General features: G+C 33.8%; 1 protein-coding gene across 3 annotated transcripts; it reads right to left on the reverse strand.

Annotated features, from left to right (window-relative positions):
* Positions 1 to 754: 754 nt before the first annotated feature.
* Positions 755 to 24,797, reverse strand: LOC124367221 (dynein regulatory complex protein 10). Of its 3 annotated transcripts, none has more exons than XM_046823885.1 (6): positions 24,340 to 24,797; positions 20,423 to 20,647; positions 18,032 to 18,324; positions 14,968 to 15,117; positions 6,638 to 6,767; positions 755 to 1,036 (listed from the first exon to the last, which is right to left on the reverse strand). In XM_046823885.1, the coding sequence occupies exons 1-6, from the start codon at positions 24,445 to 24,447 to the stop codon at positions 836 to 838; spliced, it is 1,107 nt and encodes a 368-aa protein (XP_046679841.1). In that variant the 5' UTR covers positions 24,448 to 24,797; the 3' UTR covers positions 755 to 835. The 3 variants fall into 3 exon arrangements, with proteins under 3 accessions (XP_046679841.1, XP_046679842.1, XP_046679843.1); XM_046823886.1 differs by lacking the exon at positions 6,638 to 6,767 and adding an exon at positions 6,795 to 6,924; XM_046823887.1 differs by lacking the exons at positions 20,423 to 20,647; positions 24,340 to 24,797 and adding an exon at positions 20,115 to 20,183.
* Between the last annotated feature and the right edge of the window lie 1,428 nt (positions 24,798 to 26,225).

A 26,225-nucleotide genomic window follows, 5' to 3' on the forward strand; every position in this document is an offset into this window, starting at 1 on the left:
AGATACATGAGAAGGAAGGTCATTTATGAGAACCAAGAACAACAGGGGACCCAAACCCGAACCCTGCGGGACACCACATCTGACTGGAAGGGTATCTCAGAGGTTAATCCCCGCAGGGATACAACCTGTTGACGACCACTTATATATGATGAGATCATCCTTTGAGCAAGGCTCCCCACTCCATAGACTCCAAGTTTCTCTAAAAGAGCATCAAAGGGCACACAGTCAAATGCACATGACATGTTGCACTTCTTGGCCGCAGTAGGGCACTTATCCTTAAAAGAGACCGAGACAACTGGAATCAACTGCTCCACAGCATCACTAGTGCCTAATCTGTGTATAAAGCCAAACTGTGCAAGAGTAAAAAGTCCTCGTTCCTCGAACTGGCTGTACAGTTGAGTATTTATTACATGTTCAAATAACTTAGGTAGCACTGGCACTTATTTGATAAGCCTATAACTAGACACTGCACCTGATAACTATAATACTTGCTCCTGTCACAGTTGCCTGTGAAACTATTAAGAAGCAGTACAAACTGACCATCTCATTCTACAATCATTATTATTTAATCACAGTACGTGCTAGAGCACTTTACCTCCTTGATAGGTCGATAACAACAACAAAGATCAGATAGAATATAGTTATCAACCTGTATTTAGATGTGAGGGAACAATTCATAGAAGTTCCTGAACTGCTAATATAAGCTAACTCTATCAATGACAGGTCTTTGTTATGACAAAAATGAGTATATCGCTTGGTGCGCATAATTTTATTTATTAAATTTTCATGAAATAAAAATTAAGTACCAAGTTCAACCTCTTCTTCGAACTTCCAATTACTTCTTCTTCTTTCCTTTTTTCCCTTTCTTCCCCTTGGCACGGGTGGCGGCTAGATATGCCCGGAAGTAACGTTGAATCTTGCGCGCTGCAATGCGACATCGGATGTCATACAGCTTAGCTTCCCATTGTTGTCTCTCGTAATGTTCCTTCTCGAGCATCAGACTGACGTATTCCGTCTCCTGCTCGTCGAACTGTTGCTATAACAAACACAACAACACTCATCAGTTAGGTTAACCACACTAACACCACTAGGTCTACTTGTATTCTAAAGATATCTTTAGTAATATTTTGTCTTTTCTGAGAAACATTATAATCCAACAAACTCAGTGGGATGTTAGCCTTGTACATTACCTCACCTACTAGCATGTTTAAATAAACCTATATTCAATAGTTCTTTGGCAGTATTGTTTTCTTTCTTTATAATTTATATTACAGTGGGGGAAAATCAGTTAATTTGTATAGAATATTGGTCAAAAATAGGATGAAACTTGTAAAGATAATTTAAATGGTTTTTCATTAATGAATATATGAAATGTACACAAGTCTATGTTGAAAAGTTAATGTGATCAGTTAAAGTTTACATTATGTACTTACATCCTGAAGCAATCTGTAAGTTCTTAAGAGTGATGCGTTTCACACAATTTAGCTTTGTCAAACACACAAAACTCTCACTGAGAGAAATAAGAAACACAGTGTACACATACACACAAACATGTACCTCTAAATGCTAAATACCTATTTTTTTTAAGTGAAATTCAATCACAGAACATTCTTTACTTAAAGAAACTTAGAGAATTGTAACTGTGTCAATACATCCAAAAAGGGAGAATAACAAGTTTTAAAGTTTGTAGTCTTCAAGCTTAAGTAACCCTTGATTGGCAGATACAGTGGGTAGGTACATTGTACTCTCTTCAGTCAAGGAGTACAGCGGATGATTTATAAGCCATTAACTTTGGACAGTCTTAAGACTTCTCCCGCTTTTGGTTCAGATCCTATCTGGAAGTAAGTTGTACATCTTCCGACCGATATATGGGGCTGTGGTGTGTCTGAAATCTCTGCCTGTGCCTTCATATGAAGCCAATGCTTGAAAGAATTATAATGGCTCACTTCTGTAGCAGTAGAACTCGATAGTGATTTCTTGCAGATGTTCCTCCCCAAGTAAGCAAGTCATAACGGAGGTCAGATTCAAAGAGTACATGGTACGCCACTTTAGTGCCTTCATGAGTTATATGTTCAATTTGCTTTTTTATACATATAAACTGGAATTTATTTTGCTATAAAAAAATCAACATGTTGGTTCCAAGAAATGTTCTCATCTGCTCTGATTTCTAGAAATTTGGTTTGTTCTATCCACAAAGAACTTAATGAATAGCTTCAAGCTGTAAGCACATTTATACCAGCAATCCCAGATCCAGAACAAAAAATGCAATAAAGGAAACTACCATGGAGAGTTCACAGAGCACAACTTGCTAAACAAAAAATTCCTCAAGTATTTTTAAAAAGTGTAGCAATTTGAAAAAGTTACTTCAAAACTTGATTTTCATAACAGAAAAGTTAAATTAAGTAATAGTTCAAGTCCAGATACTTTTAAAATAACCTCAGTAATTTTCATCATTTTATAAATACATAAATATCAAATTGGATAAAAATTTAATACATGACTACTCCATGAGTTAAATCATTTGTTTTTATTATACTTTATATTTATGGCTTCATTGACAAAGGTTGCTGCAATCTGCAGGATCCAGACCACTTGTTCTTCACCGCTTACCACCTCCACCAAGCTGCTCATTTATACTTTGATCATACGGCCATCCATCACCTACACCGGCACTGTGTGGTACAATCAATCCGGCTGGACGACTACACCAAGGCGCAAGCTCTGCACCTCTTTGACTCGGCAGATTCCTCGGAGTCTCCCCGTGAGGTCCCTGCTCCACTGCACAACCTGAGACGCCCCAGGGCATTGCTGGACAACCCTCCTTAGGCGCTTCAGTGTATGCTGTAATACAATGATGCTTTGCTCTCCAGTAGTCATGGGGACATTTGTTTCAGAAGCTGCTCTGAGAATAAACCACCCATTCTTCCACGGTTCAACTCATTCTAGTATTTATGTACTATATTAAATCCCTTCTTCAATAGTCCCTCAAGTTTCAAGAAGTTATCAGCTTTCAGATGGATTCCATAGACATCTATATCTATTACATTCACTCTCATGATGGAATCTCCAAGAAATCTTTTATTTTCTTCAATAATGGCTCCCAAAACTCACACCACTATAATCTGAACATTTGTACTTATATAATATCTTTGTGAAATAAAACGTGTTTTTCTTGATCTTAGTCATTTGAATTTTATTGGCTAAGGCCACATGTTACAATTTTTGTTATTTTCTTATTATTGGTAGCCAAAGTAACCTAACTTCAACAGAAGGTTGACTAGCAGTAGATCTGATAATTTTATGTATAGAGCCTGAATTAGTTAAAGTTCGAGAAACCTCTACCAAAGGTGTATTGTGTTAACTTCATCCAACCTCATGTAATGATTTGTACATCAGCAATTTTAATCACTCTCAGGCTTTTCCACAAGCCCTTTTCTTATATTTTTAAAGTTCTTAAAATCTCACAACATTTGGTGGTCTTAGTAGTCTCTCCTCTGATTGTTTAATTACTACATCATCTTACACTGTAAACACTGTTTTTTGACACAGGATGTTTGCTATTATTTCTCTTGCACTTATTTATGACAGATCAGGAGTATTTATTTAAAACAAACTCTGACTCAACTGTTCTAATTTCCTCCTTAGATAATAATGTTTAAGCTCAGCCACAAGCTCTTATGTATCTTTACTACACACATCCAAAAAGAGGAGTTTGTTTTCGACCTTTATCTCCATGGTAAGGGAATAAAGGGAGAAAAGTTCAGATTAGTATTTAATTTTTGTATGCTTAAACTTTTTACACTGGTGTTAAATTATGGATGAGGCATAGATACCTTTTAAGTCAGAATGGCAAATAAGAGGCAAACTTAAATGCTTAAGAATTATTATTTTGTAAAGCAAACAAAACTAGTAATTTGTGACAATTAATTAGTGAATAAAAGTTACTGTTACAAGCTCCAAATATTAGTGGAGACTACTAGATATAGGACATTAGAGGTAAAGGATAGCGTGACTTACCCAGCACCAACATCACGGCACCTAACAGAGGCATGGCCGAACACAAAACGGTAGCGGTACTAAGTCAGATAAATCTACACCAGTTATATACTAAGGTGGTCCCTCCCCTCTCTAGATTCATTAACAACTTACGCAAAGGAGAAATAAAAATTCTTGAACAGTTGTGTTACATTTTTGTAACATATAATGATGCAGATGTTCGAAATTATGTTAACCTTTCAAATCATACATTTCCATAATAATTCTTCTGATTCAGTCAGAATAAATAGGTATATTTTGTGACAACTGAAATATTATTAGTTTATTCTCATGGGATGTTCATGTACTCAATATATCATAAGCCATTCAAGATACAAGATTGATTAAAAAAAAATTAAGATATACATATTATGAATATTTCAGAATACTTTTTCTCTAGCTCTGTAAATAACGGAATGTTCATTATTTTCTATGCTTAAACTGCCACCATATTGAAACACAAAATGTGTACCAAGTTTCATCTTGTTTGCGCTTTTTGGCACATTTATCATTTCTACAAACTACGTCATTTAGCATATATACAGGGTGGCACATATGTCAGTTTCCCCAGAAGAGAAATTTAAAGGCGTTGTAGGTTAATTGAATAAAACAATTGAATTTATTTTAGGCAAGAAAATAAATTCATTATATGAAATTACTTACATATTACCATACAATGTTATAGCCGTCGTTCGAAATGTCCACCTTGATTTCGTATACAATTCATACAACTACTGAGAACAGAATCACAAATGTTTAGCAATAAAGGTTTATTGTTATTAACAAGTACAAATACATTTCTAATTAGGTTTCTGAGTTCTTCAAGATTTTGTGATTTTGAAGCAAACACAGTCTCCTTTATAATACCCCACAGTGAAAAATCACATGGAGTCAGGTCGAGCGAGCGCGCAGGCCAATCGATTGTACCACGGTGACCAATCCATTCATTAAATGTGTTATTTAAAAAATCTCGAACTTCAATACCAAAATCTGCTGGGGCACCATCTTGGTGCCAGATTAGTGAATGAATATTGAAAACAGGATTGTTTCTGAGCTTGGGAACTACTACTTCTTGCAGCAACCGTAAGTTAACTTTCTAAGTTAACATTTCCTTGAACAAAATAAATACCAATCAATGCAGTACTCGAAATACCTCCCTATACCATAACACTATGCACACTGAAATCTGCTTGGATTACGTTATGAGGATTTACATCCGACGAGTTCATGCAGATTAACGCGTCCATTTAGTTTGAAACATGCCTCATCACACCAAAAAATTTATCACAAGAAATTTGGATTAGCGTCTGAGCGGATAATTATTATCTCACAGAATTCCACTTGCCTACCGGAATCATCCTTGTGAAGCGCTTAGAGTAAATTTGGACAGCATGGCTTAAATTTTCATTGGACAGTATGGCTTAAATTTCCATTGCTTTAACATTCTTTGCACACTTCTTTTTGATATTTCTACTTCAGCAGATGCCTTACGAGTTGATTTACCAGGACTGGCTACACAAGCTTGAGCGACTGTCTGCAGGTTTTCTTCATTGTAAATTGATAATGGACGTCCACACTTCGGGGCTTTTAAAACAATTCCTGTGTTTTCAAATTTCGTATTTAACTTCCACGTACACTATCGAGTGGGTAACGCGACACCTAGATATTTACCACAAAATTCTTCAATTACTATAGCAGTATTTTTTATTATACTTCCACCACAACTGAAGGATATAAGCTCGTTGTTGGGTTGTAAACATTTTAAAAATACACACAAACAAATAACAGATGAAAAGGGCGTCACTTTACACTAGCCACTGGAACAGACAACAATGACCTTACTCTGTGTTGCTGCCAACTTAGCATTGTTGCCAACCTATTGAAACAAAATATAACTATTAATAAGGTAAATGACATATGCACCACCCTGTATATATATAAAGTTTTGAATGGGGGTAGTTTTGGGCATCTAGGGTCATGCTCAGTGAACTTATGCAAAAAATGTTTATTTGTAAGTACTATCATAAAGATAATCACAATAAGCTGATTTGTATACAAAACTACCATAACTAACACAGAGAATCTGGTATGTGTATGTTTCTGCCTACAAAATAAAAACCATAATTTTATTACTGTAGTTCTAAAGATTGGACCTATTAGAGATGGAGATGGAGGGAGAATCAGGCACAACCACAACCAGGCACAATCAGAGAGATGTTTCAATCTCCAGACATTGTAGGAGAAGCAAAGAGCAAGAGACTTCGGTGGGCAGGCCATGTGATGAGGAGGGAGGATGATAAATTGATTAAAGAGGTTTGGAAACACAATCCAATTGGAAGAAGACCTCGAGGTAGACCCAAAAATCGCTGGAAGGACCAGGTGGAGAAGGACTTGCGGAAATTGAGAGCGGGTCAGGAGGATTGTGAAGACAGGGAGAGATGGAGGCAGCTGGTTGGCGAGGCCAAATACCACCTAGGGTATCCATGGCCATGGGAGTAAGAGTAAGTTCTAAAGATTACATGTGCTGTATCATAAGTAACATCTGATAGTTTTCTGATTCATATGTAAGACCAAAATGAGAAGATTACAACCAATACAATACCTGCAGCAGTGCCATCTGCTCCTTTTCCTCCTCATAGCTAGCTGTCATTTCTTCTAGCTGTGCATGTCTCTCTCCAATATCCGCATCATATTTCTGCAGCACTGCTACCAACTGTGACTCTACCTTGTACCTATAGACAGATTTAACAATACAATACCTGCAGCAATGCCATCTGCTCCTTTTCCTCCTCATAGCTAGCTGACATTTCTTCTAGCTGTGCATGTCTCTCTCCAATATCGGTATCATACTTCTGCAGCACTGCTACCAACTGTGACTCTACCTTGTACCTGTAGAGAGATTTAACAATACAATACCTGCAGCAATGCCATCTGCTCCTTTTCCTCCTCATAACTAGCTCTCATTTTTTCTATGTGCCTCATGTGCCAGATTCAACGAAAATTATAAACGGGATTGTACAGTACAGCCATAGTAACTGCTATTTTCTGACTTATTAAATAAATTTAGCAAAAACGTTTTACCGCTTTCTCCAGAGGCATGAAGAAAAAGGAGTGCATCACCGGACACTATTTTAAGTAACAGATGATGGAAAACGTGGTTTTGTTCTGAAAGTAAATGACAGATTCATTCTGTTACTTGATGTTGCAATGCTATACAATCATAGTCTATTTCACGAGCAATTTCATCACCCAACCATTTTAAAAACCATGTTTTCAATTTTGATTAGTGTTTCATTGTAAACGTCCTTGATTGCAAGGTTCAAATAGACCAAGAACCATGTTTTTGATAACGGTGTCATGCAGATTTTTATCTAGTTCTGGATCTGGAATTTCAGCACTTATTAAGTCATCTAGTAGGTTTGGTCGCATTTTTGTTTTAAACTAAATAAGAATGTGAACATTCAGTGGAGTACATGTGGCACTGAACATCTCCAAATACTTTACCCTTTGTCATGACATTCATGAGTTTTTGAACAGTTAATCAAAATATGTGGACAACTATATCATGTCGATTAGAGGCTTTTTGTCCTAGCATTAGCTCTGTAGATATATATCTTATAATGAAGGATTATAGACAAAAGTCACAAAGAGATCAGGCCTGTTGTAAGTTCATACATAACAGCAAACTTCATTAACCATCTGTGTATTATAACGCCTCTCATGTTGAAACACAGCTACCGATCAGCATGGATGATCACTTTATAAACGTCTGGAGGCCAATTTTGAAGGTATTTAAAACCATGTTGTGGTTATGTAACATTCTTTGAATTCTCAACACTGAAGAAGAAGAAGAAGAAGAAACAGTGCTTTATTTGTACAATAAACAAAAACAAAATATTACCCTCAATAATCTTAATAGGAACTAGCTTTAGCTCACTAAAACAAATAAGTATTTATTTATCCTAAGTAAGGAACAAAAAATTTGCACTAAATACAATGGTCATTTCGACCGTCTGTCTGGTTGGCACTTCTGTACACTTCTTATAACTACAATTAATACAAAAAAAATGTAATTAACCAAAAAATATAGATATTTTAAGTTTGGCGATTCAAATAAGGTTCAAAATATCGGAAAAAAGAAAAGGAAAAAAAAGTAATATTTCACGCGCGCCCACACACACACACACACACACACACACACAATAATATAATATTTTGTTTTTATTTTATTTTGGGATCCTTACAACTGTCATATAAAAGTTTTTCATCTATATTTCAATATTTAAAAATTAAATTCATACACTAAATCCCACCGCATTTTCCACGCATCTCTCATATATTTTCCAAATTGAAGCCAATCCTTTCCATTAAGGTAGTCAAAAAATTGTTTTTTCGCTTAGCACGTTACTCCCAAACCATTTTCTCCGAATCGTTGCCAGAATAGGACAAATACTCACAAAGTGGAAAGACCGTCTCATACTCATTCCGGTTACACAAAGAACATACGTGATTTTTATTCAGGAATCCAAGGTTTGTAATTTAAATCAACCAGGCCTGCCCGCGCCTTAATTGCCCAAGACATAATATTCATATCATAACAATCTTTCAGGAATGTCTTATCTCCAAGGTCAAGTTTTATTGTTAGATAATGTGGATGATAGACAGACGTACAAGCACGGCCTGTACGTTTCCACTCGCCAGCCTGTTCGCATCGCCTCAACCACCCTAGACAATTGGCCCACCAACTCAACGCTGTTATCAACATTAAAATTTACCTCGATTCCACACTTACTTCCTAAGCTCTTTCCACTCCCTGAACCAGAAAATTTTTTTTAATACAATCTCCTTTGCTAATATGTAAGGTAAACGATTTGGGCGTCATGCTCCAGATTCTTCCGAGATAATTTTAGATTTAATTGAAGGGTAAAGTAATATAATTTTTCCGAGCCAGTTTTTCGACAAAAAGTGTGTGTAATTTGGTGTGTTAAAGGGGAGTCTAAAAAGTTTTTTCAAAAACATTCTTTGAACTCCCTCAATTGCGTCAAATTCTCTGTATCCCCATACTTGGGCTCCGTAGCACAAAACTGACCTGACAACAGCATTAAAAAGTGTGAATTTGCTAACAGAGACACCTTCTTATCTTTTAAAAGACATTCCCAAACTGAATTTATAACTAATTTTGAAACCCTTGCTTTTTTCTTTAAAATGTTGTTTCCACGATAACTGTGATGTAAATATGAGCCCCAAGTATTTGTATTCATTTACAACCTCGATCTCTGTCCCTTGGTACCCGCCACCTCTCAATTTTACTCCGTTTCCCGCCTTTTTTTGAACACCATTATTTTTGATTTATTCAAATTTACATTTAGATTCCAATTTTTACAGTAATTTTCTAAATTATTAATCATACATTGCAAGCTTGTTGCTGTAGGTGCGAGTAGAATTATATCATCCGCGCGTAAAGCAACATATTCACCCTGGTTTTCCCGAAAAATAGATCCTCCCACCCAGCAAATCCGGTAAATCATTAATAAATAAGAGAAAATAATAAGGGACTCATTACACAGCCCTGCCTTAAACCCATTTCAGTTTTAAAAGCAGGCGTCACCCCCCTCTTTACAACCAAACACCAGCCGAAGTTCCGTTGTACATTTTCTCTGAGTATTTTTAGCATGTGAGTCGACAACCCAAGACACGACAGCTTATACAATAGAGAATCAATAAGAATTGTGTCGAATGCAGAGGAAAAATCAACATAAAAAACAGTATAATTTGCAATTTTCTTTTGCCAATTTGTAAGTTTACCATACAAGTTTAAATTAAAAATGTTATCTATAGTAGAATAGCCTTTCCTAAAGCCTGCTTGGAATTCCGTCAAGATATTTCTCTCATTTACCCATTTTTCTAACCTGTTTAAAATTATGCTACAAAATATTTTACATACACTATCTATAAATGATAATCCCCTGTAGTTCTCTACTACATTGATTTCGCCCTTTTTGTATATTGGAAAAATAACAGATTTTTTAAAGCTGTCCGGTATTTGGCCGTTTAAATATATTTTATTGTAAACAGTAAGTAATTTTTTCAAGTAGTGAATGTGGAGCGCATTTAAAAAAACTCGTAGGGGACTCTGTCGTAACCGGGAGCCTTATCGTCCCTCAGCTTACGCAGTACTTCCCTGACTTCAACTATATCAAGTTCCTTATCTAGGGTTTCATTCATAATTAGTGGTTCTGCGTAGCAGATATAATTTGATAATAAAGGGGGGATTTCGCAGGCTCTTGAAATGTGCAAACCCACTGGCTCACTGAAATATTTCCCACCACTCTCCCCGTTTTGTTTCTTAAAACTATTTATCGCCTCCCAAAACCCCTTTGAATTCGAAATATTATTCATATTTTAAAATAATACTCTCATAATGTTGTATTTTTTTATACTGGCACAATGTTTTTATACGATTTCCCGTTCTCCAATGTAATTTAATCGAACCTGATGCGAATTAGTTTTTCTAAATAAATTTAATAACCTAATACACCTTCTTTCTAGAACTGTAACACTCGAAGTCATACCACGGCTGTTTGAAAGTTGGCCGCATCTTTCGTGTATCATCGCGGTGCTTTTTGATTGTTTATTGAAATCTTAATGCAATCAATGATATTATTAACATTTACCTGATTGTTGTCGCATATGACTAAATTTAACGCAGACTGACCCACTGCCGTACAATAAAGGTCTTTATTCCTTTTCTTCCCATTTTTAATTTGGGTAGTAATGGCAACAACTTATTCTTATTATTTCTGTTTTGAATTTTTTCACCTTCTTTCATTTTTAATAAAATTTTAATTGGCAGATGATCCGAACCGGGGGTGACAGACAACCTCAAAGTCCCCCGAATTAAGTGTAAACTGTGGCCAGTCATAAGAGCTAGGTCTATCACAGAACTGCCCATTGGTCCTACGAATGTGTAATTACCATTCTTATCACTTTCAGATCTTCCATTCAAAACTATCATACCAAAGTCTCCCATTAGCTCTAACAGTTTCTTGCCTTTACTGTTGATTACAGAATCCCTTGAATCTCTCAAATGTGATAAATTATTATTTAAAAATTTCAATGACACCCTCAAATGTAAGTTGTTCTTTAGCAATACGCCCATTTAAATCGCCTACTAAGCAAAAGGTTCCTTAAACTATTTTGTTTCCAAAAACTTTCTTTAATCTAAGAAATTCCATATCCCACTTATTATAATTTAAAATATACAGGTAATATAAATAAATCTATATTTTTTGGATCGAAATGTATCAAAGAGAAGTTGTCCAAAGTATATCAAATTAAGTACATTGAAATAAGGAGATGCTACATTAATTAAAGTGATTGATCCACCTATGTTGCGCCCAAATTGAGCTTGCCTACTAGCAAAATTAAAATGAACTTTGTATTGGGAAAATCTATTTAAAATAAACTGTTGATCATTCTCATCTATAAATGTTTCAAATAAAAAGGTAACATCAAATTCATAAAACAAATTCTAGAAATAAAGTATCATTTACCTTATTTTTAAGCCCACAAACATTGTAACTCATAATTCTTAAGTCCCTTGATATAATGGTTTGAGAATAATATTGGAGGGTTGGCTTCTGATCTTCAGCCACTCCCCGTCACCTGCGCGAAAGTCCGTGTCGAACCCTGGCATCCCCGCAGACTCCATGTTGGTAGCAGGTTCTGCCCTTGCAGCCTCCACACTCTTGTCTTGCACTTTCTTCTGTCTATCATCCTCCCTTGCAAGCCTCGAAAGGAAATCTGTGAGATCGTGGTGAATTATGTCCCTCAGCCGCTCAGCTCCATCTCGAGCACCTGCTGCTACCAGCTTTACCGTCCTCCCAGGTAAATCGCCATCCTTCTATCATGAGACGGTCGGTTCACAAGGGGCATTCGACGTCTACCCGCTACCCTCTCTATCTCACGCCCTTACCTTAATTCTCAACACTGTCTCCCTTTCCACTCCTTCACTATACTGAAAGCGACGGTTTACATCATTTTCTACATCACCCATGAAATACACTTGAAAGAATTTATGCTTTTCAATATTAATTGGAAGAATTTAACCAATTTGATTATATGTCTGGCCTTGTACAGTATAAATTGGCAAAAAACCAGCATTCTTCTTACTTTGTGTACTCCAAAGGATGTCATCAAAGTATCACATGAATAAAGAGATTTTATAGGCTTGCTTGGTTAACCCAGTAAAGAAATTGAAACTTTACCAATGGTACAACACATTCCAGGTGTTTCATTGTGTTCCTCTGAAAACATCGCAGAACTGGCATTTTCTTGTTCATTGAACCAATAACAATTAAAGGATGATTTTGATATTCAAGTTAAGGATCGAATTGAAATCCCAAACTATCGTATTCGGACCAATTGCTACACATACAATTTCGACAGCGTGTGGTTTGTATCACACTACTGGCTGTCTGCTGCTCTCTTCTTACAGGATGATTTTGTTATTCAAATTAAGGATCGTATTGAAATCCCAAATTATCATATTCCAACCAATTGCTACACATACAATTTCGACGGCGTGTGGTTTGTATCACACTACTGGCTGTCTGCTGCTCTCTTCTTACAGGATGATTTTGTTATTCAAATTAAGGATGTATTGAAATCTTAAATTATCATATTCCAACCAATTGCTACAAATAAAATTTCGACGGTTTGTAGTTTGTATCACACTACTGGCTGTCTGCTGCTCTCTTCTTACACGATAGGTTTGAAGGATAGGTTCTGACACTCTTAACATAGCCTGGCATTCAGCTTGCACCCCTAACCTTTCTTGTCTCTCTGAAGTTTATTCAACAGCTCTCAAAGCAGATTGTCGTCACGCTTCTTTTTGTCTTCTTAATTCTGTATGAACAGAAGGTCCTTCTGATTGTACAATTTTCGCCGCCTGGGTTTGTGATAAATTACCAGATAGGTTAGATTTACACTTGCGAGGCATATTGAAAACAAGAATTAAAAGAGAAAACTGAAAACTGAGAGAGAAGTAAAGAATTACACAGATTTAGACATATAATCTCAATTAAACAAACATAAGTGTAACCTGAAAAGTAGAAACATATTGAAGTATTGCTTAAAGGTGATAGACAAATAATAGATGCAATCTCAGTTAAATTAATTAAACATATGATCGTGAGCTGACATAATACAATGTTTTCCCAGAACAGTTCATTACTCCTAACAGGCTCAATTAATATTTTATAACTTTAGAGACTATGGAATTATTCAGTACTTTAAAGACCAGTGGGGCATAATCAGGAGGAATTATTGAAATAAGTGACCGTAATAAATCTATATAAAATTTCAATACAATTGAGTAGTTTATGTGTGAAAACAAAAAAAAACAAACAAAGGCACTCTCGCATTTATAATATTATTAGGATAAGACAATACTTTCATTACTGTTGTGGTTGTTGTCGTTCTCTCTGCTTGATTGGCCGTTCTCGAGCACTTGCTTGTTTAGAGCACTTGAGTGATACTACACCCCATGCATATTTACATTGTTCTTGTAATTGTTTCTACTTAGTTGTATCGAGTAGGATCTTGTTTCGAGTCTTGCTATTGCTGGGAACACTTCGAAATAGATTTGATTTTTACTCTTAACTTAGCACTGCCCCATGTATGGTTTCTTCTTATTGTAATTTTACTGCTATCATGATTGCATTCCTTGTATGTTCTTGGTAAGTTGTTTTTTTCATCATTCATCAGATTCTATGAGAAATAGCATTGACCTTGTATAAATAAATAACAAAGGTTTAAGTGGTAAGAAAAATATTGTACATAAAATTAGTTAAATATTTGTATTTAACACCCATGTTAGTAATAATGATCAAATTAATAGACTGGATCTTCTACATATTAATCTAAACTCACCTCACATGCAATATAGGTTGACACACATCCGTACCATCTTGCACTTGACAATGTTTCTTTGTTGTTTTTAACTGTTATACGATATAATACAGTTTAGCTGTAAGAATTTCTTATATAAAAATTATGAAACACTATGTGCCTGTATATTATTGTGGTTCTGAATACTAATGACAGTTAATACACCGTACTGAGTAGGACAATGTGCGCAAAACAAGGTCCACATGTTGCATAACAGGCTTTTCTGAAGCAGCATGAAAAGTTTCAAGCTCATTTCGTTCTTGAAATATTGTGCGGACAGACAGAGAAGACATTTTTACAGCCTCCAGTCAGACAGAAGAAAAAAATATGCAAGCCTACTTAGTGAACTTCATTAATTTCATTCTTACCAAGAAGCAGTGACGTAGCAAAGGGGGGGACGCGGGGGCGGGCCGCACCAGGTGTCACCTTTTTTGGGGTGACACCCACCCGGTCTCTCAACTTTAAGAACAATGTACAAACAAATAAATCGCTAGCACAAAAATTTCTTTTTTGGGGATTCCTCCACTAGCACTAGCTCAATTCTATGTATAACTCAGGGATTCCCGCAAAAGACCCTGACGCTGTCGTGGGGGACTCCCCGTCCCATACTCGCTTTTTACTTTCGATGGACTGACACCAACAACTTCCGTACCGGATGCCACCCAAGGTAGCTACGCCACTGCGAAGAAGTTTAATAAAGTTTTATGCAAAATTTAAAGTCTACAGATGAACTTGTTTGCGAGATATCCTGTGGTTAGTTAGACTATATAAACACGATGTTTCCTATGTATAAAAGATGTTACACACAAAATTTCAAACCCACAGCTCATATTCATTCTCAAGATATCACCCTGAGTTATATGCTTTGCTAATGCTCAACCAAATCATAAACTAAAAATTTCATATTGAGTTTTTTCACATTGAGTAAACACTTAATTCAAAGAGATGATTAGGTTCATTTAGGTAATATTCTATCAGTACCTCTTGGCGCGCAAATCTCTTTCAGAGTGTATGTGTTCTTTCAGTTGCACTTCACGCCTATATTGAGCGTTCTTCGCTCCAGCTTGAAGTTCCTCCAGGCGATATTCACTGTTCTTCACATCCCAACTGATCTGTCTCTCTGCATCGTCCCTGTAACACAGCACATTAATTTTGTGTTTAAACAAGTTTATGAGCACTGCAGAATCGATTTCAAAACAGCATCATGATGATATTTTGATACCCTTATTTTGGCTTCTTAAATTTCTTGTTCACTTTTTGCTTGAAAATAAAAAAAATGCTTACAACCTGTATTATAATGAAATTAAACTAATAACTATTAATTTCAAGGTAAAATAATTTTTTATGCATGGTAACAACATAATGTGTTTTATACAGACTTTTGTATAAAATCTGTAAAGATATATTAAACCTTGACATATTTCGCCATGCAGGATTAAACCTGTCACAAGAACCAGGAGAATTACCACTGACCACTTAGCCTACTAAGCCTGGGATAATCGTATATTGGTACCACAAGTAAGTAAGCATCACTAGAAGCCTTGATCAGCAATGAGTAAACAATATTGTGTCTTTAACTTCAAACATAAGTTTATATAGTTTATATTCAAATTCAAATTCAAAATTCCTTTATTCTTTTTATACATAATGTACATGAATTGCGTCAATTACCTTTACTACAATATAAAACATAAGACTCAGGTTAGAGTATTCATACTTTATATTTAATACAGTATAATAATAATACATATAATATTTTAAATATTTATGTCCATAGTGTTAATATGTTTTGTAATGGTAGGCAAATACAAACAAAATTACTTTCAAGTCACAGTGTAAAAAACTCTTCAAGAGAGTAGAATGAATGATCTGTACAAAATTGTTTCAACATTTTCTTAAAATTATTAAAAGAATTCTCATTCTTAATACAGCCTGGAAGGTCATTTATAAATTTTATTCCTATGTATGTCGGACACTGTTTATATTTTTCTTTATTATGTTTCTTTACTACAAAATTTTCTCTATTTCTTGTATTATAATTATGATAATCTTGTTGCCTTGGTATAGACTCTGCATTTGTCTTGACATGTAATATAGTTTTATAAATATATATAAACTATATACTGTCATTATTCTTAGGTTAATAAAGTGGTCTTTACAACTATCATTATTTTTAAGGTGTAGAATATGTCTTATTGCCACTTTTTGTAAATGTAATATTTTGTTTAAGTTATTTGCACTGGTTCCACCATAAATTTCAATGCCATATGAAATGTGTGGATGTATCAAGGCATAGTAAACAGATTTCAGTGCATTTATTTCTAGGAAGAAGGATAACCGCCTGATTGCAAATATTCCAGAACTCATTTTATGACAAATTTTTTTCTACTTGTTTTGTCCAACTTAATGTATTACTTAGAGCCAGACCCAAGAATTTTGTATCTTTTACAAATTTATTTCCAATTGTATTTATCTCATTTGATTGTTTACATTTAAATTTCATTAGAATTGTTTTATCAGAATTTAGTAATAAATTTCTATCATTCAAGTAACATTTTAGTTGTGACATTGAATATTCTGTTGTATTTATTACACTTTGTAAATCTTTTCCAGAAACTGACATACTTATATCATCTGCAAACAAACATAAATGATTTTTATTTGATAAATTTGTTAAAATCTGTGGCATACCTCCCAAGTAGCATAAGAACAAAAATGGGCCCAATACTGAACCTTGTGGTACAGAATATTGTATTTTTTCTATTCTTGAATTAATATTTCTTATTTCATTATTACCTAGATATTTAATACTAACATACTGCTGTCGCCCTTCCAGATATGACTGATGCCAGCTTAATTCTTTATCCTCAATACCATATGATTCTAATTTTTCTAGCAAGGTTTTATGGCAGACACTATCAAATGCCTTTGTCAGATCCAGAAAGGCTCCAACAGTATGATTCCCTTCATCCAAATTTTCTAGCACATTCTCAATATAATCAATTAATGCTGTTACCGTTGATCTATTTTTTCTATAGCCATGCTGCTCCAAATCCAGCAATTTACCCTTCTCAAAATAATCTACTAATTGAATCATCATAGTCTTTTCAAATATTTTTGATAAAGCAGGTTGTATTGCCAATGGTCTATAATTTAGAGGATTTTTGCTGTCTCCTTTTTTTAACACAGGAACAACTTTTGATATTTTTAATTGAGTTGGGAAGTTTCCTGTTATTATATCATTCCATGATTAAAGGGACAAATTGGTCTGGAGAGAAAACTATTGGTAACACTATTAAGTTAGCATCACTAGAAGCCTTGATCGCCAATGAGTTAACATAACAATGTTATGTCTTTAACTTCAATCTTAACTTCATATAGTTTATAGCATTCCATGATTAAAGGGACAAACTAGTCTGGAGAGAAAACTATTGGTAACACAATTAAGTTAGCATGCCTTGATCACCAATGAGTTAACATAACAATGTTATGTCTTTAACTTCAAACTTAAATTTGTATAGTTTATAGCATTCCATGTTTAAAGGGACAAACCGGCTGGAGAGAAAATTATTGGTAACACAATTCTTATAGTCGGATAAATTTCAAATCCGAAAATGGCACATCTAAAGTGTAAAACCTTTTAATTTATACAAAATATAGACAGAAAACAATGGTTTTCAGGTACCTAAAATTGTCCTTAAAAAATCAAGAAATTATACATATGCATACTTAAATGAAAGCATAAATTATAAAGAAATAAAAGCCATTTTTTGTTAAATCCCTAGGTTTAATGGTTTCTAAAATACTGAAGAAATTACAAAAAACAAAGTGCATTAAATAAAGAATAATGTTACTTGTGACTTAAAAAACTTGTCGCTTTTGTACTTTCTTTTAGAAAACTTTTAGACAACACAAAAAGCTCATAATTTATTCCTGAAAAATAAAATATACTATATAACTTGAATACATGTAATTAGCTTACATAATGTATGTCATGAAAATTTAAATTAATTTTGTATTATATTTTGATTACAAGAATACTCACATCTTCTTTTTTACACTATCCCTACACTGTTTTCTGATTTTTGTTATTTTTTCTATTTGACTCTTGATTAATTGTTTTTTCCCCTCAATCTCCTGCTCGGTTTCAGTAACGAGCTTGTTCAGTTTTTCCGTGAGCCGCTCCACCTCCTCACGATTCCTGATGTTTTGTTGGTATAACTGCCGCAACTCTGCATCTTGTTGTGCCTCCATCTTCGGAGTTATGCGCAACCGCTCGGACACACAGACACGCAACTCTTCCAGGTTACGCAGAAGTGTGACGCCACCTGGGGATATCTATCACAAATTCAATTCAATTCAATAAGTGAACATTGTTGAGGAATACATGTATTATAAACAATAAAGAAAAAGATCAGAGATCAATAGATTTTAAGATTTTAAATTCTATTCTTGATTGTATTTCAATTTTAATACTAATTTGACAATAAATTTACATGTCAAACAACACAGTCAATGAATCACTGATCTCAAGCTTTGTAAGTCTAACAATTTACTGAAAAGTACGATTGGTACTGTGCAGTGTCCATTAATCATCTGCTCTATGAAGGCATTTCCCTGATCAACTTAAGTACTCACTAGTACGTCTAACTTTTAAAGGGAGCCCTAAGAACCAAGGTAACACCCAATTTCTGTAATTCCTGTATTAGGTAAATTAATTGAACCATTAGTTTGTAAGCAAATTTTTTCTGGGAAAGTAATAACCTTTTACATCCTTCAACAATTTGGGTTTAGAAAGGATAAATCGACCTTTAACGCATTAGATGAGTTAGTTAGACTAATTCACTTATCTTTTGAGGACCAAAGCTTTGCTTATACGACTTTCTGTAACCTGAGCAGGGCCTTTGATTAGGTTGATAGTAAAATTCTTATTTCTAAACTAAAACATTGTGGAATTTCTGAGCCTAATATAAATTTCTTTGAATCATATCTCAATAATCGCAAGCAAATTGGTTTATAGTAATGGTAAATGGTTGGAAGAAGCACCTGTGGAGTGGGGAGTTCCACAACGCTCCGCCCTAGGTCCCCCCTACTCTTTTTAATCTGTATAAATGATTTGCTATTATCTATTAACTCAAAAACCATCTTATATGCAGACGATAGTACACTTTTTAATGTCAGTCAAAGAGTGCATGATCTGGAACTGTTTGCAAACGCTACATTATAAAATGCATCAGATTGGTTTTATGCAAATGGTTTTGCTAAATAAGTACAAAAAAAAATTGTATTTATTCTTAGGCATAATTTTGGTTCATTGGATGAATGAAGGCTTTTCAGACACAGTAAACTTGGGTATCAATCTTGATAAACACAAATTAATTGTCTGAATAAAAGACTCTCTTGAACTATTTATCTTTTGAATAGAGTAAACTATACTGTACCGTTCATAATTTTACTGTTGAATTACATTCAGAGTTATATATTAATTTCAAAAATTGATTTTGAAGTATAAGAATTCCTATTAGTTATGTACATAATAAGTGACATTAAAATAGTGATATATCTGCCTGTCATATCCCACTTACACATGGAACCAGTCAGCCAACTTTCCTGCTTTTGTGAATATCTGCTCCACATGATATGGTACTAGTCACACTGAAATTCCTCCATGTTCTTCCAGCAACAATGCATTCATCAAACCCTTTAATGTGATCGCGACTCTTTTTATGTTTTAAATAGTGTGAGTTTTGTACACTATTATTTTATTTTACTAAAGGCCCGACGAGATTCTCCTTAAAACTGTATCATTGTATGCCTGTGGTGTAACTCTTGTTATAAATATCCCAGAGACAAACTCAGTACATGAATTTCTCTCGATTCAAGGAGGTCAAACATAAAATTTAAAGGTAAAACTAAAATTATAATATTTTTAGATTAGGCTTACAGGTATATGACAATGAAGCAATCACAGAGTAAACAAATTTCGACAAGTACGACAGAATTCACCCAGTTCTGGCACACTCAATACCAAGTCCACCATCAGGCAAATGTTCGGTAAACAATTAATACACCTCATCAATATGAATTACAAAGTTGATAGAAAGATTTCAAATGTATCACACACTTACAGAATCTGTTAGCTGAGTACGACAGAAATCGCCCAGTTCTGGCACACTCAATACCAAGTCCACCATCAGGCAAATGTACGGTAAACAATTAATACACCTCATCAATATGAATTACAAAGTTGATAGAAAGATTTCAAATGTATCACACACTTACAGAATCTGTTAGCTGAGTACGACAGAAATCGCCCAGTTCTGGCACACTCAATACCAAGTCCACCATCAGGCAAATGTACGGTAAACAATTAATACACCTCATCAATATGAATTACAAAGTTGATAGAAAGATTTCAAATGTATCACACACTTACAGAATCTGTTAGCTGAGTACGACAGAAATCGCCCAGTTCTGGCACACTCAATACCAAGTCCACCATCAGGCAAATCTCACAAATCAGAGCGCTGTCGTCTACATCTGATGAAGTATGAGTGGTGGAAATTTTCTTGCAGGTCTCCTGAATAAAGATTATTTGGTCTTCAGGGAAAAACCTTTTTAAAATTGCACCTTCATTGGTCAGTATAAGGGGAAGACACATCTGAAATTGACAATGCATACATAATTGAAAATATAATGTCAATAAAGTATTCAGAATTCTTTATTATAAGATCATTTTAGGTAACAAACACAACACATACAAGTTATGTCTATAGGCAGGCATCATATAAAGCGATTATTGCTACCAGTTGTATATAAACATCCTGGGATGGGTACATACCCATCCCAGGTTTGGTCCCAGCTACCTCAGTATCACACCAAAGGTAAGTATAACTCCAATAAGGTCTGATCTATAGGTACCTGGTTACTGTGTCATACTTTGTTTGGCAAACTACAAATTTCTTTAGGAAGGTTTCTAAAATAGTAACAAAATTTGCAATTTGGTAGTGATTCTACCTCTCTAAATAGAAAATGCACTCGGATTCTGAGTAGGATATGTTTTTCCGGTCAAATAAAGACCTAGTGTTTCTGGAGTTGTTGTATTTGGGCACAACGGGAAGATAAAGTGTTGATGTCTTTTAGAGAAGCAGTCTTACACCAGAGAACCCCATTAAAACCGCAGTTTCCTCTTTGCCGTGATCAGGATCTTGGAAACTGAGCAGTAGTTGTGAGCCTAGTTCAGTCCAAAGTGAAATAACTGCAGAAAATTGGTTAACAAACGTACAGCTGGCAAATTAACTGTTAAAAGAATCGTTGATAACTGTCCAAAATAGACAGCTTTAATTATATATTATGACTTTTATTTTCCATCTTGAAAAACATAACTAAATAGATAAACTACTACAAATATTATAAACTAATAAATTTATAAATTAATATTCATATCCCAATGTTAGTTAACTAATGACACTAATATATTTATTTTTTGTAATGAATGATTCCATCATATCATAAATTGAAACAAACCCACAGCAAAATCATCTTGACAGTTAGCTTAGAAATAGTCAAACATATCTCTAGTTAGAGACAGGTTGTCTACTTGTTCTCAATCACACTGCGTCATTGTATCATCAAAATGTATTACCATGAGCAAAAACATAAATCTTTTTACATTATTAGGTTCAAAAAATTCAATTCTAGTTCCATCTTGAGCCCAGAGCTCTTCCAGAATTCAATATAAATTTGTCATGTCACCAACATATATATTCATGTAATATCGGTTGTACCTTTTATTTCTTCAACAGTTATTGGTTTTGCATCTCTTGCTCTAATAAATGTATTTTTGTTTTTATTGATCAAAATACCTGTGATGTGGAATTTCTAATTATATCCATAAACACTTTTTTTTCCGAGCACTTTATTTGGAATTTGTATTTCTTTTACAGATCCAGATACAAAACCCACCAGCATTTTCAAGATGTTTCTGTTGTACGCACTTATTTCTTATGTTCAATATTCCACAAAACACCTGTCCTTGTCCTATACACAAGTTTTCCATTCACTATTATCAATATATCGTCATTCATAAGTCTTGTTGGGGGCAAGACTTGTAAATAATTGAAACTGTCCTCATTTATTATGAAACTATCAATTGCTGGAATTGATTCATTTTGATCTTCAATTTCTTCATCATCGGTATCGCACTCAGTCCTTCTGTATTGGCTATACACAACCTTCCTTAAAGGTACTAAAACCGATGTTCACATATATTTACTCCAATATCCCACAGTGTGAATGGAATATGTGTATCTGGAGAAAAACTATTCGATATGCCCAATACTAGGTTAACTGACATAAGAGAAATCAAATATGTTTTAAAATGAGTTTATTGTGCATTGATGATTACCTGTTTTAATTAACAGTCTTAAATTGCCAGAACATTTTCTGGATTTTTAACTAAATATTTCAGCAGTTTTACTTGACAGTAAATATGACAATAGAACATAAAATCTCAATACATGTTTTGACCTTTGTTCTATATCAGTTTGTTCATACTAACCAGTCTATTGTTTACTTGTCATTTGACACGTACAACAGAGTATAGTGTAACGACTTAACTTTAGCTCAATGAGAGCTCTGCGTACACAGCCACACAGCTGTGTTCCCTATATTGGGAATAAGTGAAGTATAATAATAATCAGCAGAATGCATTGGATCAGGTGTTTTAATTTATCCAGGAGTAAAGTGCAATTTTGTTATTTATTTATTGTTGGATTATGTTTCTTAGTTATAGCTTACTGCATTAAAATACAAAAGTAGGGTACGATAAGTGGACCCTTCAATATAATTAACCGATACTGATATATGAACAGTAACTAACGTGTATAAACTATAAACAATTTCATATAACAAACATATTTTCTTTTTAGGTAATAACAGACAGTCGAAAACTCGTGGAGGACTGTGAAACTAAGTTTAGAAATTGGTATATCAGCCGACCTGCTTGCAGATCATCTCTGTGAGTATTTCTATTGAAGAAAAATACAGCTTTCTAAAGAAAATGCTTCAACAACTTCTCAAAAGCGGTTAATAATTGCTACATAGAAGAAAACATAAATAATTACGCATATTTTGTATTTCCTGTTATAAATGTTTGTTATGTTGTTATAATTTCATTATTATTTGAGTTTTTCATATTTCCAGTTAAATAATAGTTTGTTTGATTGTTAGAGAGCATTATATTAATTATTTTAATGTAAAATATTATTGTTATGACAATAGATATGTTGATGATTTATAAACCCGCATTCAATAAGTGAATATTAAGTATCGATTATTGTACTAATCGATATAAAAACCAGGGGGTTGGGTTCGATAAGCGGACCCGGTTTTTTATATTAAAATATTGGCAAACGATATTACTTAATCATAACCATCGATATAATCAATCGATACTGATTAATTATTTTGAACAATTAACTTCAATAATCTAAATCAACAGCTGTAGACACTTTCAAATAATACTCGTAATGTAATATTTCAATTTTATAGAAGTAACATTTGATTATTCAAAATGGCAGTCAATTTTAGAAAACTACACAACATTGTTTGAAAGATTATAAGACATGTTTTTCGTGACTTCAACATGTTGAAGTTGTACCGAAAAACCCATTATGTGAAATTTGTGGGAAAGAAACAACGTACTGTAACTGTTTGAGGAGCAAATATGGTCGTCTTCAGTTTTCCTAATTTTTGTTATAATAAGTTGTTTTATCACTGTAAATATTAAAGTCATATATTAGTTTAAAACATATGATTGTTATTGAGGACTATAGATACTTTTATATCGATTGATAGTCTAGGATTTGAGATGCGATTATTAGGTATCGATGATTACATTCTTCAATATAAAAACTAGGTCCGCTTATCGTACCCTACCCAAACCGGGTCCATTTATCGTACTCTACGCAAACACAAAGGCAATTTTAAAAACCACACCTTTGACCAACCATGAGCATTGCAAGCAGAACTGCAAAGATTAGTCTGACACTTTTAAGTAATTCAAGAAATTAAATTACCTACACCACTCAAAGGGTTAATGCAAATATGCAATGTTGCACACAAGAGACTATGAACATTGAAAGAACTAAACTTAAAATAAAGGTGTATTCTGATTAATACATCACAATAGCTATAGATTTTGTAAGAAAATAAAACCTAAATTCACGCTTAAGAATACAAAACTAATCTTTTATTATTGAAAGTTTCTACAAATATGCTAATTTTTGACAACTTGGCTCTGACTTTTGTGAATGCAAGAAAAAAGATCAAAGAAATAAGTTATCCACTTACAATAATTTCAGTGTTCTTGATAGTATCACTTAAAATTTTCAGAATACGTGAAATCTGTATTGAAGCTTCAAAATCATAAGAATTGTTTTCATCATTACTAGATGCCATTGTGGTATAATGTTTTAAAAACTATACACAGTTTTATATACTTTTTATAAACAGAAAACTGCGAGAGAGAAAGGACTCATAAAACTCACAAATTATTCTAAATGAATAAGATGCGCCGTTCTGGCGTTTCTTGAATAACTGACAACAAATCTTTGTATCCTAGACAACACAACAACAAATTACATGTTTTGAGATTTCCTATCAGAGTTTAATGACACGATAACATTGAAAACAATATTTTTTTTCTATTTTCATTTTGATTCTGTACGTATTTCATTTATAATGAATTAATTTTTCCGATTATCGTTCGGTAATTTGAAATTTCTCAGTTTAGGTCCTTTGACACTTGAATAAGCAAACTAAAAGCAAAGCACAAAGAGTAAACATGGACAAGAGAAAGTCATAGAGTAAAACGTTAGCTAGTAGCAGGTCTCAAACATCGATTACCACACATTCTGACGTTATGATACTTCCTTAGCTCGGAAAAAATCTAGTGTTCGACACCTACTATGTGATGTGAATTTAATTTAAACAGCAAAAATATAATTTGTTGGTTTACAAGTTGTTTGAAAAACTAATTAAAAAGCGATTATTTTTTTTTAATGTGGATACAAATTTGCACTCCATTTTATCCTAGCCTAGTCCTACAATTTAAAGTTTTGAATTTGTTTTCAAAATTGCTACTAGGTATTGATATAATTTGATTTTGTCTAATCATTTATTGTCTTTATCAAAATAGGATTTTATGAATTATGTCAGAAACTCTCTGCGTGAAAATACTTCTAGTATTAAAAATGATTAATTTTTCTCAGCTCATATACCAATAAATAGTACCGATTAAAATTAGCAATTTGCAAAGAAATTACAGTTCTTTACAAACGTGTTTAGTACCTGATTAGTAAGTATATTCAGTTTAGTAGAACAATAGGAGTGTGTATGTAAAAGATAGATCACAATATGTAGGGGGGCTTGTCTGTTTTTTGTCCTAGGCCCCCCAAAGCTCTCGACCCATTGACTCTTATCTTGGAATAAACAAATAGAAACAACGTGCAAGAATTTATACACATGTTTGTCCATGATAAAAATAATGGCATCGGTTGGTAACAAACTTGTATACAGGATCGTAATTCTCACTATTTTAAAGTCAAGCAAAATTTGGCTTAGTTATTTGAGACGAAACAAGAAATACAAATTTGAATAATATATTTTGTCTTTAAAGGGGAGCAAGTAGGCATATTGATGGCCTTTGCAAACCTTTTCAGTTGCAGTAAAGTCCTCAAAAGCCTGCATATCCGTACAGTATTTGCCACCTACACAAGAAGCAAGATTCTTAAAAGCCAATTCATTTCATTCTCACAAGCTCTGACTGATTCTTTTCGACCTCACATCGATTTTCACGATTCAAGATTAATTTATCATATGTTGTGGTAAGATTTTACAATGCCCATACTAAAAAAATAAAAGCAACTTAATAAAGCTAAGATAAACTCAAGACTCTATTAAGAAGCTACGGAAATGGCTTCAAGAAAATCTAGTTTACTCTTTCCGCATGAGCTAAAGTCTGACTAAGAGCAATAAAATCACTAGATTTGTACATATAGGATCGACCACTCTATTTAATAAAAGAATTCTCAACAGCACCAAGACAATTATAACAAGAATTATATTTAAAACTTTATATAATGTCATTACTAACATTATTAATTATAAATTATAATTATATTTAAATAATTAATTACATAAAGTAAATTTAATTAAATAAGAATTATAAATGAATG

This window comes from Homalodisca vitripennis, chromosome 8 (genome assembly GCF_021130785.1).
Source record: "Homalodisca vitripennis isolate AUS2020 chromosome 8, UT_GWSS_2.1, whole genome shotgun sequence".
NCBI lineage: Eukaryota > Metazoa > Arthropoda > Insecta > Hemiptera > Cicadellidae > Homalodisca > Homalodisca vitripennis.